Source organism: Ictalurus punctatus, chromosome 7, assembly GCF_001660625.3.
Source record: "Ictalurus punctatus breed USDA103 chromosome 7, Coco_2.0, whole genome shotgun sequence".
Taxonomy (NCBI): Eukaryota; Metazoa; Chordata; class Actinopteri; order Siluriformes; family Ictaluridae; genus Ictalurus; species Ictalurus punctatus.
The window spans coordinates 26,382,622-26,398,005 of record NC_030422.2 but is presented as its reverse complement, the minus strand read 5'-3'; the positions used below and the strand labels follow the sequence as shown (position 1 = coordinate 26,398,005).

Sequence of the window (15,384 nt, the reverse complement as noted above, 5' to 3'; positions counted from 1 at the left end):
CTTGTAGCAAGCATTCTGAGACGTCCAGGCCGTCCATGGAAATTAACACCTCCAGATGAGCATTTTGTCCTAAGAAGAGTTGAGGCAAATCACCATGCAAGTTCATCACAGTTAGCTAAAGCTGTAGAAAGCCAAACTGGGGTGACTGTTTCATGTGAAACGATACGACGTATGCTGCACAGGAGTGGCATGCAAGGGTGTCATCCACAAAGGAAGCCACTGCTAAAGCCCATGCATACAAAAGCCCATTTAGCATTTGCTAGGGCCCATGTTGACAAAGGTGAAGAATATTGGGACTCCGTACTTTAGTCTGATGAGACAAAGGTAAATCTTTTTGGAACTGATGGCATCCAAACTGTATGGTGTCACAAGGGGGAAGAGTGCAATGAAAAATGCATGGTACCCACAGTAATGCATGGCAGTGACAGTGTTCTTCAGTGGGGTTGTATCAGTGCTGCAGGTGTCAGGGAATTGCACTTCATTGGTGGCATCATGAATTCACAGATATACTGCAAAATACTGAAAGAGAAGATGCTACCATCTCTCTGCACTCTGGGTCACCGTGCACTCTTTCAACATGATAATGACCCAAAACATACATCCAAGGCCACTGCTGCATTTCTGAGGAACAACAGGGTGAAAGTGATTCAGTGGCCAAGTTTGTCACCAGACCTCATCCCAGTAGAACACCTATGAGGAGCTCTGAAAAGACAGGTCAAGCATCATTCTCTGTCCAGCATCCAGGCTCTGAAAGAGCTCATTCTCCAAGAATGGAGAAAGATAGACGTGGCAGTATGTCACCAACTTGTTCATTCCATGTCCAGAAGAGTTGGTGTTCTTAAAAATCATGGAGGTCAGACAAAATATTATAATATTCACCACTAATATATACTAAATATATAGTTTGGAATATAATACTTAATAGTAGTAGTAGTAGTAGTAATAATAATAATAATAATAATAATAATAATAATAATAATAATAATAATAATAAATGAGAACAGAATAATGAAAGATGCAAAACACAATCATACAAATTCCATAATACGATTTTGCTAAAAGTAATTTTTATTCAAAGCTCTTCACACAGCATGTATACAGACTTATATTTCTTTTGTTCCTGTAAAATTTAACACATCCTGCTGGATGAAATCAATAAACCAGAGAAAAACAAAAGAAAGTGCATTATCTTACACAAAATGTTTACATCTATTACTTTACATTTTTTAGGATGAAATATATATAGTATTATATAATGATTTAATATATATATATATATATATATATATATATATATATATATATATATATATATATATATATATATATATATATGATTTTACATATTATAGAGGCACTAAATTAAAAAAGATTAAAGGTATAAAATTAGACAAAATATCAGTCTATGAGCCAAAAGACCATGAGCCGCTCACTCGAAGACAGTACTGCATCATTGACTGTTTAAAGCAGTGAAGACAAAATATCTGATTATTCCACTAATAGGTAAATAGCATAAATAAGTAAATAAACAAAAAACATGAATGAATCTTAACTTCAATAAAATAATTCACATACAGTAAGAAATTAAATGTTGACAGAAATATGTAAGAAAAATCGTTTTTACTGTGAAACAATATATACTTTTTATTCATGTTTTATTTGTCATTAAGATCAGTATTACAATATACGAGTGAACACTTAGTAATCCACACTGCCAGCTTATAAATTATACTGATCCAGTGACTGAAAACTGGAAGCTTAATTTAACCTGGATAAAGCCAATTCTGACCCACTGTGAACGATAGGAAATATAATTTTAAAATTGCTCCCTGTTCCTCCTTTAACATTCATATCAGGAGTTGGTACAATGCTTAGTTCTGTATTAAGCAAAAAACAAGCTTTCCAGACACTACAATGTGCCCCCTAAAATATGTCTATAAATATGTAAATATGTTCTTCAGCTGTTTCAACAATTCTTGATTGGAGACTCTAGACTTTCTTTATGGACCTACGCACAAATGACATTTTATATCATTTAGTTATTAATGATATAACTATTATTGGGTGCCATTTATCAAACATTTACTATAGTTATGTGTAAATATTTCTGAAGGCCAAACTGAAGTAAAAATTCCTGCCAATTTTTTTCATTAACACTGATTTTCTTTGTACTCATGTGCATACGTTGATAATTGCCCCATCAATTACCAACTACATTCAAGTGCAAGGTTGTAATCCAGCCCAGTAAATCAATTTTGATTATGTGTTTAAAACTAAAATAGTTTTTTAGACCAGAATTAAACTGAAAGTTAAAGAAATATAGAACTGGTCTAAATTGCACTGCAACCAGCCACTAGAGGGCCTCACAGGACTTTTTTGCTTCATTTTGAAACCCCTGTTATGATGCCCAGCCAAATACAGTCATCGAATTATTGAAATACTACCAAGTAATTTCTTAAATCCATGTCTTTATGGTACTTATGTCCCAGTTCTGACTTCCAGGCTATTAATCCTTGCCTATTCTCTGTGTGATTCGTATTGCTGTGCCTTCATCTGTTTGCACATTTCAAAATCTCTACAAAAACATCTGCCATATTACTTAATGTAGAGTAAATGTAGTAAAAGCAGTGTAAAAATATCTGTTTGCTGAAGCAATACTGTTATCTGGAGAGATTGTGTATACGCTTTAAGCTCATCTTACCTTTATCTGTGTTCTGCTTCAGTTCTGAATAAACAGTGTCAGCTCCCTCACTGCTCTTTCCTAATGGGAAACAATCACTGATTTAGCATTCGCTAAGATAAAACATACCATTCTATTAACCCCTTAAACTTCCATAACTACATTACACTCTATTACCTTCTGTTATTTTCATTTTAGTTACTGAATGATTCATAGCAGTTACTGAATACGATGCTTTAGGTTGAATAACTGACAAATAATTAAAGGGTGTAAGGGTAAAATAAAATCTAAAACAGTGGCCATACATAAATGGAAAGAATTCAGTCCCACCTTGTTTTCTCTTTGGTTTCTTTTGGTTTTTCAGTTCAATATTAGCATAAGTCACATCACTTGGTCCAGCAGCAGCATCTATAAAACAGACAACAGACACAGCTTTGTTTTCTCACTCTTCATGTTTGTGTCACAATCCTGTAGAAAACTTCTACAAATCACACGCTACAACACAGTCCTGAACCAATTACAGTTACCTGTCCAACTGTCCCAGATTCTGAATATAACACAATCAAATGTATATATATATATATATATATATATATATATATATAAAAATACACACACACACACACACACACACACACACACACACACACACACTATATGAGGAGTGACTGGTTAACCTAGCCACCTAAATGTAATAATATAATAATAGTATTAATAATTAATAATTTAAATCTGACGTCACTTGGCAATTTTAATATCTAAACTTCATTATTACGACATCTCACTAGTGAGCTAATTTAGCTAGACTGTTCATCATCCCCCCTTCAAGGTGTTTCATTTTGCTAATGCTATAAAGCAGCTAGCTAGCTAATTAATGAGCTAGTTTAGACATTAAAATGAGCCACATACCAGAAAAACTACAAAGATCACCCAGAGGGTCTGTTAGAACAGGTTACAGTAGAAGATATTGCTTTACTACAGAACTGTCGAATTTATCAACAAAGTGAATCTTTGGTACAAATTTTGAAAGATGTCAGATGAAGTTTTCTGTTCTATAGTCTAGCTGATAATCAGCTCATCCCGAAACTGTCCATGGCCTCATCAACAATGCCCTTTATAAAATTTTATTAAAACGCATTTATTGTGAAGGAAAAATACAGGGGCGATATTGAGGCCAAGTGAAGTTGTAAAATGAACAGAACACTATTCCCTAAATGGATTTATGGAGATGCAGCTAAAATGTACAGTGAATGGAAAATCACCACGGTTAAATATATAGCTGCAACCTGCTGCTTAACCCCTGTTACAATGTCCATTCATAACTATAGTCTTTGATTTGAGTGATACAAAAATGGTGATAATAGTGAAAAGATTGAAATACTGTCAAATAATGTCTTAATTATGTCCCAGTTCTGACTTCCAGGCTATTAATCCTTGCATATTCTCTGGGTGATTTCTACTGCTGTGCCTTCATCTGTTTGCACATTTGTAAATCTCTACAAGAGCATTAAGAGTTATTAGAGTTATTTTAAGCGTGTAAATGTAATAGAAATATCTTGTTTGCTGAAGCAATACTGTTATCTGGAGAGATTGTGTATACGCTTTAAACTCATCTTACCTTTATCTGTGTTCTGCTTCAGTTCTGAATAAACAGTGTCAGCTCCCTCACTGCTCTTTCCTAATGGGAAACAATCACTGATTTAGCATTTGCTAAGATAAAACACACATTCTATTAACCCCTTAAACTTCCATAACTACATTACACTCTATTACCTTCTGTTATTTTCATTTTAGTTACTGAATGATTCGTAGCAGTTATTGAATACGATGCTTTAAGATGAATAACTGGCAAATAATTAAAGGGTGTAAGGGTAAAATAAAATCTAAAACAGTGGTCATACATAAATTGAAAGAATTTAGTCCCACCTTGTTTTCTCTTTGGTTTCTTTTGGTTTTTCAGTTCAATATCAGCATAAGTCACATCACTCAGTCCAGCAAGAGCATCTATAAAAGATTATAAACACAGATTTATTTTACCATTCTTTATGTTTGTATCAGAATCACTAAGCAAACTCTAGAATACATGATGCTATATAACAAATAAAATAAAATTAAAATCTAATTCCACCAGCTACCACACAGGTGTTCTCCATGGCACTACCTCTATGATTCACTATGATGCACTCGATGTTAATCTTTAATCTATCTATTTATAAGATTTTTCCCAGAACTTTGCAGGCTTGTTAATAAACATTTGAGCAAAGCATAACCTCTGGTTTCTATTCCAGTAGATTGTATCTTGCAGTAATCCTAATGCTGGTGGTACTGGATTATTTAATATTGCTAAACTAGTTACTGTATTTTCTTTTTTTAAAACACACACACACACACACACACACACACACACACACACACACACACACACACGCACACACATGAACTAAATCTGCTTCCAGTTGATTTAGTGTGATTGTGAGGCAATACATTAATTGTTTATTCTACTTTTCATCTTCAAATGCTCTGCTCATTAATAAACTATGTATAACCAATTAGTGCAGTGGTAGCTCAGTGGTTCACTCGGCTACTTTTCAGAAGATCATGAGTTCAAACTCAAGCACTGCCAAGCTGCCACTGTTGGGCCCTTGAGCAAGGGGAAGACATTGTTGTTTTGAAAGTATAAGTGTTTATATACTGTGTTGATTGAAAGTTTGTGAAAGCTTTAGATTTTTTTTATATATATATATGTATTTCTGCATAAATATCATCAGATTTTCACAAAAGTCCTAAATAAGAGATAGATAAAGAGAACCCCATTAAACAAATGAGACATAAATATTATACTTGGTCATTTATTTATTGAGGAAAATGATTCAGAAGTTATTTTACATTCTCATCAAACACTAAAGGCAATTAAAAAGATCTGACATTAGTTTCATGCAGTATCTTACCATTTTGTGTCTTGTTTCTGTGGACATCCTGTGAGTGGATCATACTGCTTTTTCCAGCTGCAGAATCTTCTAGAAGAGAATAAAATTGTCATTACAGAAACAGAAGCTCTTGCAATGTTATGTTGCCAAATCTATCTCACATTTAGGAGCAAAAATTTAGATATACTTTACCTGTGGTCCTGATATCAGCATTTTCGTAGATGTTATCACCATCTTTTAAACAGAAACAATAACGACTTTAGAGGAAAAGGTTAACTAATGTCAAAAACAAAATCTGGTGTGTTTATTGTTACTGCAGACGGACCTGCAGGCTGATTGGTGTCCTGATTTACAGTAGAAGGAGTCTGATATTCTACACCTTCTCAACAGAGTAAAGCAGTGATACAGGTTAAAACATTGCTCTTACACATAAGTATATTTGGTGAAACATGAAATTAATTTTTCCTCCTTATTCTATGGACATAAAAAGCTGATCATCAAACCTTTTTTCTTCTTGAAGTGCAGCAGCAGGATCAGTACAATCATTAAGATGACAAACAAGAAGGCCAAACTCAGTCCTATAATTACACCAGAAGATCCAGAATCTGAAGCTAGAGAAAGAAGATAACCCATATATTTATTTAAACACTGAATACTGAAATGTTATCTTATTACAACTCTAACTCAAGTAAGAAGACATTGTTTCCTCACTTCTGACTGAAATCCAGCTTTTCGGTGACTCTCCACTCTTTGGGTGTTTACAGTGGTAGAAACCTTCATCTGACTTTGAGACAGTACTGATGGTCATCTCTCCTGTAGTCTGGGACTGGAGAACTGAATCATTTTTATAGAAATCAACACCAGAGTCTGAGATCTTTGAGTTGTGATGTAAACAGTGTAAAGTCAGAGGATGTCCCTCAGTTACAGGATGGACAGGACTCTCCAGTATCACATCACCATCTGTAGAGAAGAGAAAAACAACACTGAAAACACATAGTGTCTAAAATACAAGTAAATTTCTAACATTCAGACCTCTATCTAGCTGATTCATGTGGCACTACTGTATGACCACACTGACATATTTATGACCAAAAGATTGTGGAAGACGTGACAATAGCATGAAAAATTTATATTTTATTTTACTCCATTCCAAAACACTCCATTGTCTGTAATGAACACTTTAAATCAGGTAAGTTGTTGGCTGTAGCAATACGTGCTAAGCTAAATAAAATATCTGAGCAGTTGTCTGAGACAGCTGTGCAGAGGTTTTATGTTCATTGATGTTGTTTGTTGCTTTACTCTTTGGTTTTATGAATAATAAATATCTTCTGGCCAGATCTACATATCTACCTAGGATACACAGTTCACTGGCTAGCTTTAGCTCACAAATAATGTCACCACATTCATTTATTTCTATTTATAAAGCTAGATAAAGTGATACTGCAGTTTACTTCATACTGCTAGGTTTCTGTACTCTAAAGCCCTCGGACTCTTGCCCGTGTACAGAGATGGACCGTGTGTTAGATATATATGTAAATGTCTGTGAATGGTAGATGTGGAAATGTCTGTTCTGACTCCAGATCTGTATATATTTTCCCTGGGACTTGGTATGGATCATAAATTTTGGTCATAATTATGGTAGCTACAAGAAAGAGCTTACGTGACAAACAGATCAATAGGCCTAGAAATCTACAAAAAACTGCATTGTAGGGAATCACCTGTTATATGGTTGGCAAATCCATGTAACTTTTTATTTACTATACTTGTGGTTCAGTGCTTATTTTATTTATTTATTTATTTATTTATTTATTTATTACAATTATAAGTCACTCAAAGCTCATGCCGAATTCATAAATTAACTGGAGTTAAGTTATAGATTGAATATTATGAATAGTAAAATTCACATTAAACCAGTTAGATATATAGAACGTGTTTAAATTTTGTAGCTAATAGTGCTATCCTGCCTGCAACACAAGTAGCATCATCAATCTTAAAGAACATGGAAGTAACTTAAGAACTAACTATGAGCGTAGTTTATACATTAAAGTTTTCATCATGTATTAAGATTATGTAACTGTAGAACTATGCAGTTATGTTAACCAAGGCAGACTGATGCAGAGAGAATATCAGTTCATTTCTTTACAACACTTTAGAATTGATTTTTTTGTAAATGTTAGGTCCAGGTATGTATATTAATCTATTACTGATGAGAACATTGAAGACTCACTGTGCACTGTGATGTTGACAGGATTACTGCGTCTTCCAGATTCAGACTGACACCAGTAAACTCCAGTGTGTGATGTAGAGAGGGGGCTGATGTTACATGTAGATCCTGAAACTGATGAACACTCAAACAGTGTCTCACTGTGTGTGTATCCTCTCACTGTCCATCCAGTAGAGTCACTCTGGTCCTCACAGCTCAGTGAGAGAGAGTCAGCAGTAAAGTGTTGAGTTCTGCTGGGATTGATGATCAGAGACACTGAAGGAGATTCACCTGTTAATTATATTAATATTAATATATTTATGTGTATTTATATGTTTAATATTATATTAATATTTTTTGTTGAAAAATAATAAAAGAAAATGAAAAGATATGAAAAAAAAAGTTTTGCAGTGTGAAATAGGGAAGGTAATGGATTAAACTATGCTTAGAGCATAAAGGATGCTAGCAATGACAATAATTAGCTGAGTAAAGAGAAGTTTTCTGTATGATGTGCTGCGCTGCATCTTAAATCACAAACAATCAGACATGCATTTCTTTCCAAAAGAAGGAGCTTTCTGTTTGAAGAATGAAATCACAAAAACTACTTTTCTTTCTTATAAGTAAAGACACACACGTACACACACACACACACACACACACACACACACACACACACACACACACACACACACACACACAGCCATTATCAATTCATAACTCCTCACACACACTCACTTTCTAATCTCACTCTGCAGGGTTTTTTTTTTTACGCTCAGTGGTTCAGTATAAAAGTCTAAACCTCCTCCTCTTCACTCTTTCACACTCGAGCATGATACTGGGAAAAGCGATCTGTTCTCTGTACGTAGCTGTGTAAATATAACTTACTGAGTGTTACTACCAGCTCTACTGTTAACATGTTCTGTCCAGTGCAGTCACATACTCACCAGTAACATTTACCCAGAGTGCATCACTGTAGTCTGTGTAGTAGACTGGGTTTCCTCTTCCAGCTCTGCACCAGTACTGACCTCCATCAGAGACACTAACTGATCTGATGAAGTAGTACTGTGTTTTAGTCTCAGTCTCAGTCTCAGTGCTCTGTGTGGGTTTGATCCAGTAAAACCTCCATCCATTAGACTGCGACTTCAGTGTACAGGAGAGAATCACTGAGTTTCCTGTCAGTGCAGCTCCTATAAGGTCTGATGTGAGTTGAGGTTTAGGTTTTTCTGTTAGAAATGAAACACAAGTTCAGGATGTGAACTTTACTACACTAATCACTTCTACAGTAGAACAGTATTACTCTCTCTGTGATGTCACTAAACATCTTACGACTACTTTCAAATTATTTTACAATTTTCAGTTAGTAAAATGATGAGAATGAAAATAGGGATATTAAATGTAAAGCTTCACTGAGATTGAAGTGAGGGTCAGAAAATAACTGCTGTGTGATGATGCAGGTCTCTAATCTCTCTCTACTCTACATCAATTTATTTTTATGGATGTAGAGAGTAAAGATTATTTTTGAAAAGTGTAACACAAAATGGAAACTACACATAAAATCTTTACTGGAAGACACATTGGGACGGTTTAGAAATGGTCCTGTTTTTTAACACTTTGTGTTTTGCCTAAACATCAATACAAGTGGATATTGTTGCCATCTCACAGCAAACAAACAAACAAACAAACAAATGTACATTGCTAAAATAATATTGTGGCAGCGGGGGCGTGGTTAAGCTTTGGCTGTGGACGGAGAGGAGTCAGGTCAAATCAGCAAGTAACGCTGACGTTGATGATTCTCACCTGTATCTGATTAGCCCAAGTTTACTTATGTGTGTTTCTTTGTGCCTGTCTCCTGGGTCTTCCCGGGTTCTACAGGTGCTGAAACCAGAGCTCCAGGCTCATGTTTATTCAGTCTGTACTTTTCAAAACACTTTCAACAAAATTAAAACACTCAGCAGAAACTGGTCTGTACTGGACTCACACCTTTCACTCAGTCAAGTTTAAATTCATCCTGTGTGTATGTCAGGTTGTGTGTTGTGTATGTCTCGCAAGCTCTGCTAGCTGTCTCACACTCACTTTTCTCTCTCACAGGTTACGGGACTCCTGATGGCACAAAGAGACACCAACCACGCCCTCACTACCTCATCTATCAACACAGTACACTAAGTAGAAATCTCTGCATACTCAGTAGGAGGTCTAAGTAACATTCTGTAGTTCCCATACAGGAAATTTTGGGCCCCTTCAGCCTGCACTGGCCCTGATAGCTCACAAATTTAAACTATGAACTTAATCTGACTTGTATTTTTAGAGAAATAACATAGCAGAACTCATGGAGACTGGATTCATAAGAAGCAGGTTTGTTCAGCACTCAGCAAGACACAAAATGAACCCAGCTGGGCCCAGGGTTACACGCCTCACTCAAAGTGAAACATGCAACAAGAAACAATCGTTTACAAAGTGTCTTGTGTACAATTAAAGCATCCATGTACCTTTAGGAATGTGCCCTTATCTTAGCTTGCACTTTTTCTCTTATGTCTTTTCTGATGGACCCTTGAGTTTTTTTAGTGAAAACTTTTGCCTGCATCTGCTCTTCTCTTTCCAGCGGACGTCATTAACAGCGTCATAGTAATAAAAAGCCAATATCCGTTTTCTTTATTATTTACTACACTTGGGAGGCCTCCTCTTATCTCCTACCAGCGTGTATGCCTCCCCCCCCCCCCCCCCCCGAGCCATGGGTAAGTACAAACTTTTCCTTATCTATCCTGCCTGTGGCGTTCTGTCCAGCTCTAAGTATATTTTATATGCATTTGCAGATTTTGATATCCCTGATTTCTAGATGTATGATCCAAACCCATCAATCCTGGTTCTTCTAAACAGAACCCTGGATCTTCCTTTAAAAGGAAAAAGAGAACAGAGGTATCTACACAGACACACTGAGAAAACAAGAGTTAATATTACTCTTCTGATACGTGGGGATGAGATGCTGGAGGAGGTCTAGAGGATGGCGGGGTAATGTCTCTTCACTGAGGCATGAACACCTTTGGCAATTGTCCTGGAGAAGCCCAGACAGCTACGGTGTGATCCGACATGTTTACAATTCAAGTAGGGGCCTATGATGGTTAATGCTGACAAAACCCACGTTATCCAAAAATAAAATCTTCCCCTGTGATTAATAACGCATCAGCTGTGTCTCCCTGATTCAGCAATAACACATACTGATCACTGAAAGAGTAAAATAAATTCTGGCAATAAAACAAACCAAGCCACTCTACTGGCTAACACTTTTCAGTCATACTCTCGCTCACTAACTGCTCTCAGGATCGTCACTCAGTCCAACACAATGATGTGCAGATAACCGTGTTTGTCACTCAGTGTCCCGGCTGTACTGGAGAACATCAACTTTGAATCACAGAAACATAGTGTAACTCTTGAGTAGACCACAGGTGTAACTTAACTTTTATAACTTTATCACAACCATGGTCGTAATGCTCAGCATTTTATTTAGTTTAGCTTCCTCTCATATCACACGACAACTATACTTGTGGGAACGTGCAGATGCGGTGTCAAAATAAAAGTCTTTAAAAATACTTGTAGATCCCTACACATGTTTAAAAACATAGAAAATAATCAAATTATAAATATCTGTACATTTATTGCACTAACTCTATGCTTATTTTGTTGCAGTTCATCATGTAGATATGCATCTTAAATAAGAATTTTAGAACCTTATTTAAAAAACCATACAATGTGTGTAATTTTTCTACCTCAAGAAACTTTTAGGTCAACAGTTTTTCAGATGCCATGATGCTATGCTAACTCTGCTGTGTAATTGCTTGTATGTTTTGTATGTTGAAACTGTGTATGCTGAATTCTTTCCCAGGTCTCTCTTGAAAAAGAGATTTTTAATCTCAATGATACTTTACTTGATTAAATAATAAGTAAAACTTCCTTTTTGGTTCAGACTGTGATTTTCTTGCTAGAGTGCACATTTTAGTTAATTTTTAGTAATGAGATTCAGTTACAGTGCCGGTCATTGAAAAACATTGCTGTTTAAGAAGGCCAAAGGTGTGTTCGGTAACTGACCGTGAGAGTCTCACTGTAGCATCCCTCCTCTGTGCTGTGTGGGTTAGGGAATTAAAATTACTGTTAAAATAATATTTATTTTCAGTGACAATAGCAGATTAATTCTCACTAGGCGCCCTTATAGCAACATGAATGCAAGTCAATTGCACCAATTACATTTAAGGAAACTGCATATTGCAATTTGCACTTTGATGTTGGCCTGTTGACCCAACGTGTAAAGAAATCTTGACTTGTCAATTTAATTATGCCTATGGCAAGACAATGATTGGCAAGAGAATGACTCTTGGAAATCTATATCAACTCATTAGTCAGTCATGGTTGGCAAGGACATCTTTTTGTTCTCTAAAAACTCATCTGTTTTCTCATCTTTTTTTGGATCTCATTAGATGTCATGGTCTTCTAATAATGGCAACTAAACCATTTTGGTATAACAAACACATCATTATTTATGGAGCTGTGAATGTGTGAAATTACTTCACAGCTGTTTGCAGCTTGTAATTACCCATGATTAATACCGATCCATAATTGATCAGTAGTCCAGGGTCTTGTCATATCAGAACTGGACTACTACAACGCACTACTCTCAGACCTCCCAGCCAGCTCCATCAAACACCATCAGATGATTCAGAGTGTAGCAGCATGTCTTGTCTTCAAACAGCCCAAAAGGACCCATGTCACGCCCCTCTTCATCTCCCTCCACTGGCTTCCTGTCACCGCCCATATCAAATTCAAGACCTTGATGCTCACTATTTTATTTAGGGAGGGGATTATACAAACGGTAAACAGCAAATAGTTATTTGGAATAATAAATGTCAATAAATAGAAACAATCTAATTCACCAGTCTACACAAGCTAATTATCTAGTCTAAACAAACAAACAAACAAACAATATTGTTAGGATTTAATGTTTCTGATGACCAAGTAGCCTGTATGCAGTTATGAATGAGCTGCATAACTTGATATGTAGTGTTACGCCCGAGAGCTGTGATTTGCACATGTAGCTGTGTAATATCCCTACATATCCACAGGATCCCATCCATTCTCAGTCTCTAAATTGTTGCATATGAGTCAAAGCTTCCATAAATATACACCCAATTTCCTGCCAAGTATTTCTTTATAAATCTGAATATTTGCTTGTGTACGCACATTCCAGACCCATTTTTGAGTGTAAGCACTCCTTATAAATGGGGCCTCTGACCTTCTCAAAACGTTTGTCTGGCAGAACATACTGGACACTAAAGTTTACTTCTATATCATAAATTAAAAGAAACATATTGTTGCCTGTAAAGAACAGCACACTGGCCACTACAGCAGGAAAGCCTACAACTGTCTATTAACTTAAATAGTCATGGGGCATACATTTACAAAATGTTTTGATCGCTTTGAATTCAATATTATACTGTATTTTGGATCACAGGAGTATTAGTGAGGTTGGTCAGCAAGAAGAAGAGTTTGTGACCACAGTAAGGTTGCTCACCATTTCATATTTGCCAAACATTCAAGAACAAGGGTGCTCTGAAATGCACACATCATATATCAGTAAAACTGATGTATATCTTTACTCATTTTCTCATCTTGGAAATATTAGTGGCCTCACTAAATCAACACCCTTATCCACTTCAAAATGGTTTGATATCCATCCCACCCACCTTCAAACCTCACAATTATTTTAAAATACTCGATATTAACTGTGATTTGTGGGTTGCATTGTGACCCGAAGACACATGTGCAGAATGCTCACATAGAATTCAGCATTCACTGTTTTGAACACTTTGAAATCACCTGGATTTTTGCATTAATTATTCATAAAATGAGATCAGATTTTTATTCAGATCATAATACATTCATTCCGTCTAAACTAATAACACAAATAACTCTTAGTTTAAGTCTTTCATTAATAATTCACAGCAGTACTCCGGGTAAGTTTTAAAGGATCACAAATGTTTTCTTGAAACTGTGCTTGGATGTGAGGTGGGAAAAGAGGTAAGTACAGGATGGCAGAGCAAGGGGTATTAAGGTGATGTAACATCTCAGGAAGGGACAGACATTGCTGGTAAATGCACAAGCCCCTTTCACAGCTTCTGAGCAGCTTGTTAAAGGAGGTGTACATACTTTAATTTCACCCAATCAAGGCTAGTATCAAGCCCCTTTGTCTTTTCCAGCTCAGCTCACCCCAGTCCTGCTAAGTCATGCACACTGACTACGTTTACATGGACAGCAGTAATCTAATTATTGACCTTACTCTGATTAAGATAATATTGTGATTAAGGTGTTTACGTGAGTCGCTTTTAGAATACTCCTGTCATGTTCCCGTTTTACATGTTATAGAGCATAATTAAATTAACAGCCCGCGTCATTACGTCACCGCAACACGCCGTCCGACGTCCCTCCAGAATTTCACATGTCAACAGACAATTCGTCTTCGTTATGGTACCGTATACAATTTTGGGTGTTTTTATTTAATTTTTTGTACGAACGCTTTAAGTGCAGTTAATTATTCGTCATGCTATAGGTGCTTATAGACAACTGCTTGAAGCCGTGGGCTGCGTCTCAAACCGCGTACTTACCGTCTATATAGTAGCCGAGATACATGTATTTTTCCCCACTACAGGCCTATAGTAGGAAAGTATGCGGTTTGGGACGCAGCCGAATTCTCTTCTTCGCCGTAAAATGTAAAACTGCCGTGTGTGATCGTGTCCTGTCGCAAAATGCGGTGAAAACTCTCACACGACGTTCATAATGTGATTAAGGTGTTTACATGTCTGTAATACTCGTCCGTAATGCGACTAAAACAGGAGTACTCCACCTGTCTTAATTCGAGTATGACCTTAATTAGATTAAGGTAAGTAAAAATTGCTGTTTACATGGTAGTTTCTTAATCAAAGTATGGTCTTTATCGGGTTAAGAGTGGATTATTGTTGTCCGTTTAAACGCATCTTATATCTCTCTCCAGCTTGAATAAAACATGTTGAAGGTTGCAGAAGTTTTTTTTTTTTCCTTTTACTTTGCTTGTACCTTTTCCCCTTAAACCTGTGCCTCTGTTAAGCAATAACTAGGCCTATACATCTGTTATTATTATTTTTTATTGCTTTTTATTGTATCGTAGGAATGTAAAATAATATATAAATATATAAAAGTGCATCTCAAAAAAATTTAATATCATGGAAAAGTTCATGTTTTTCCCATAATTTAATAAGAAAAATTTGAACTTTCATACATTCTAGATTCATTACACACAAAATTAAATATTTCAAGCCTTTTTTGTTGTTGTTGTTTTAATCTTGATGATTATGGCATACAGCTCATGGAAAAGTCATGGACATCATTCAAAATAACAAAAGAAAGTGGAATAATCTTGTATTTTTTTAAATCCATTAAAAGCAAGCCAAACTCTTCATGACATTTATTATTATTCGACTTTATGAAAGTAAACTGAACCTATAGGCTTCACTGTAATTCCAAAAGAACATACATCTCTGTGGTTATTAGGCCTA

General features: G+C 35.9%; 2 protein-coding genes across 4 annotated transcripts in view; both read right to left on the bottom strand.

Moving 5' to 3' along the window:
- Positions 1–15,384, bottom strand: part of LOC128628699 (carcinoembryonic antigen-related cell adhesion molecule 5) — a 79,533-nt gene that overhangs the window by 27,457 nt on the left and 36,692 nt on the right. The window lies entirely within an intron of this gene.
- On the bottom strand, positions 1,328–8,113 carry LOC128633015 (uncharacterized). 3 transcript variants are annotated; one of them, XM_053681497.1, is made up of 11 exons: positions 7,835–8,113; positions 6,319–6,567; positions 6,111–6,218; positions 5,933–5,986; positions 5,800–5,841; positions 5,629–5,694; positions 4,607–4,684; positions 4,299–4,358; positions 3,011–3,088; positions 2,702–2,761; positions 1,328–2,008 (listed from the first exon to the last, which is right to left on the bottom strand). In XM_053681497.1, exons 2-11 carry the CDS (start codon positions 6,413–6,415, stop codon positions 2,001–2,003), a joined length of 651 nt encoding a protein of 216 aa, XP_053537472.1. In that variant the 5' UTR covers positions 6,416–6,567; positions 7,835–8,113; the 3' UTR covers positions 1,328–2,000. The 3 variants fall into 3 exon arrangements, with proteins under 3 accessions (XP_053537472.1, XP_053537471.1, XP_053537473.1); XM_053681496.1 differs by having other exon boundaries at positions 5,629–5,697; positions 7,835–8,112; XM_053681498.1 differs by lacking the exon at positions 5,629–5,694 and having other exon boundaries at positions 7,835–8,112.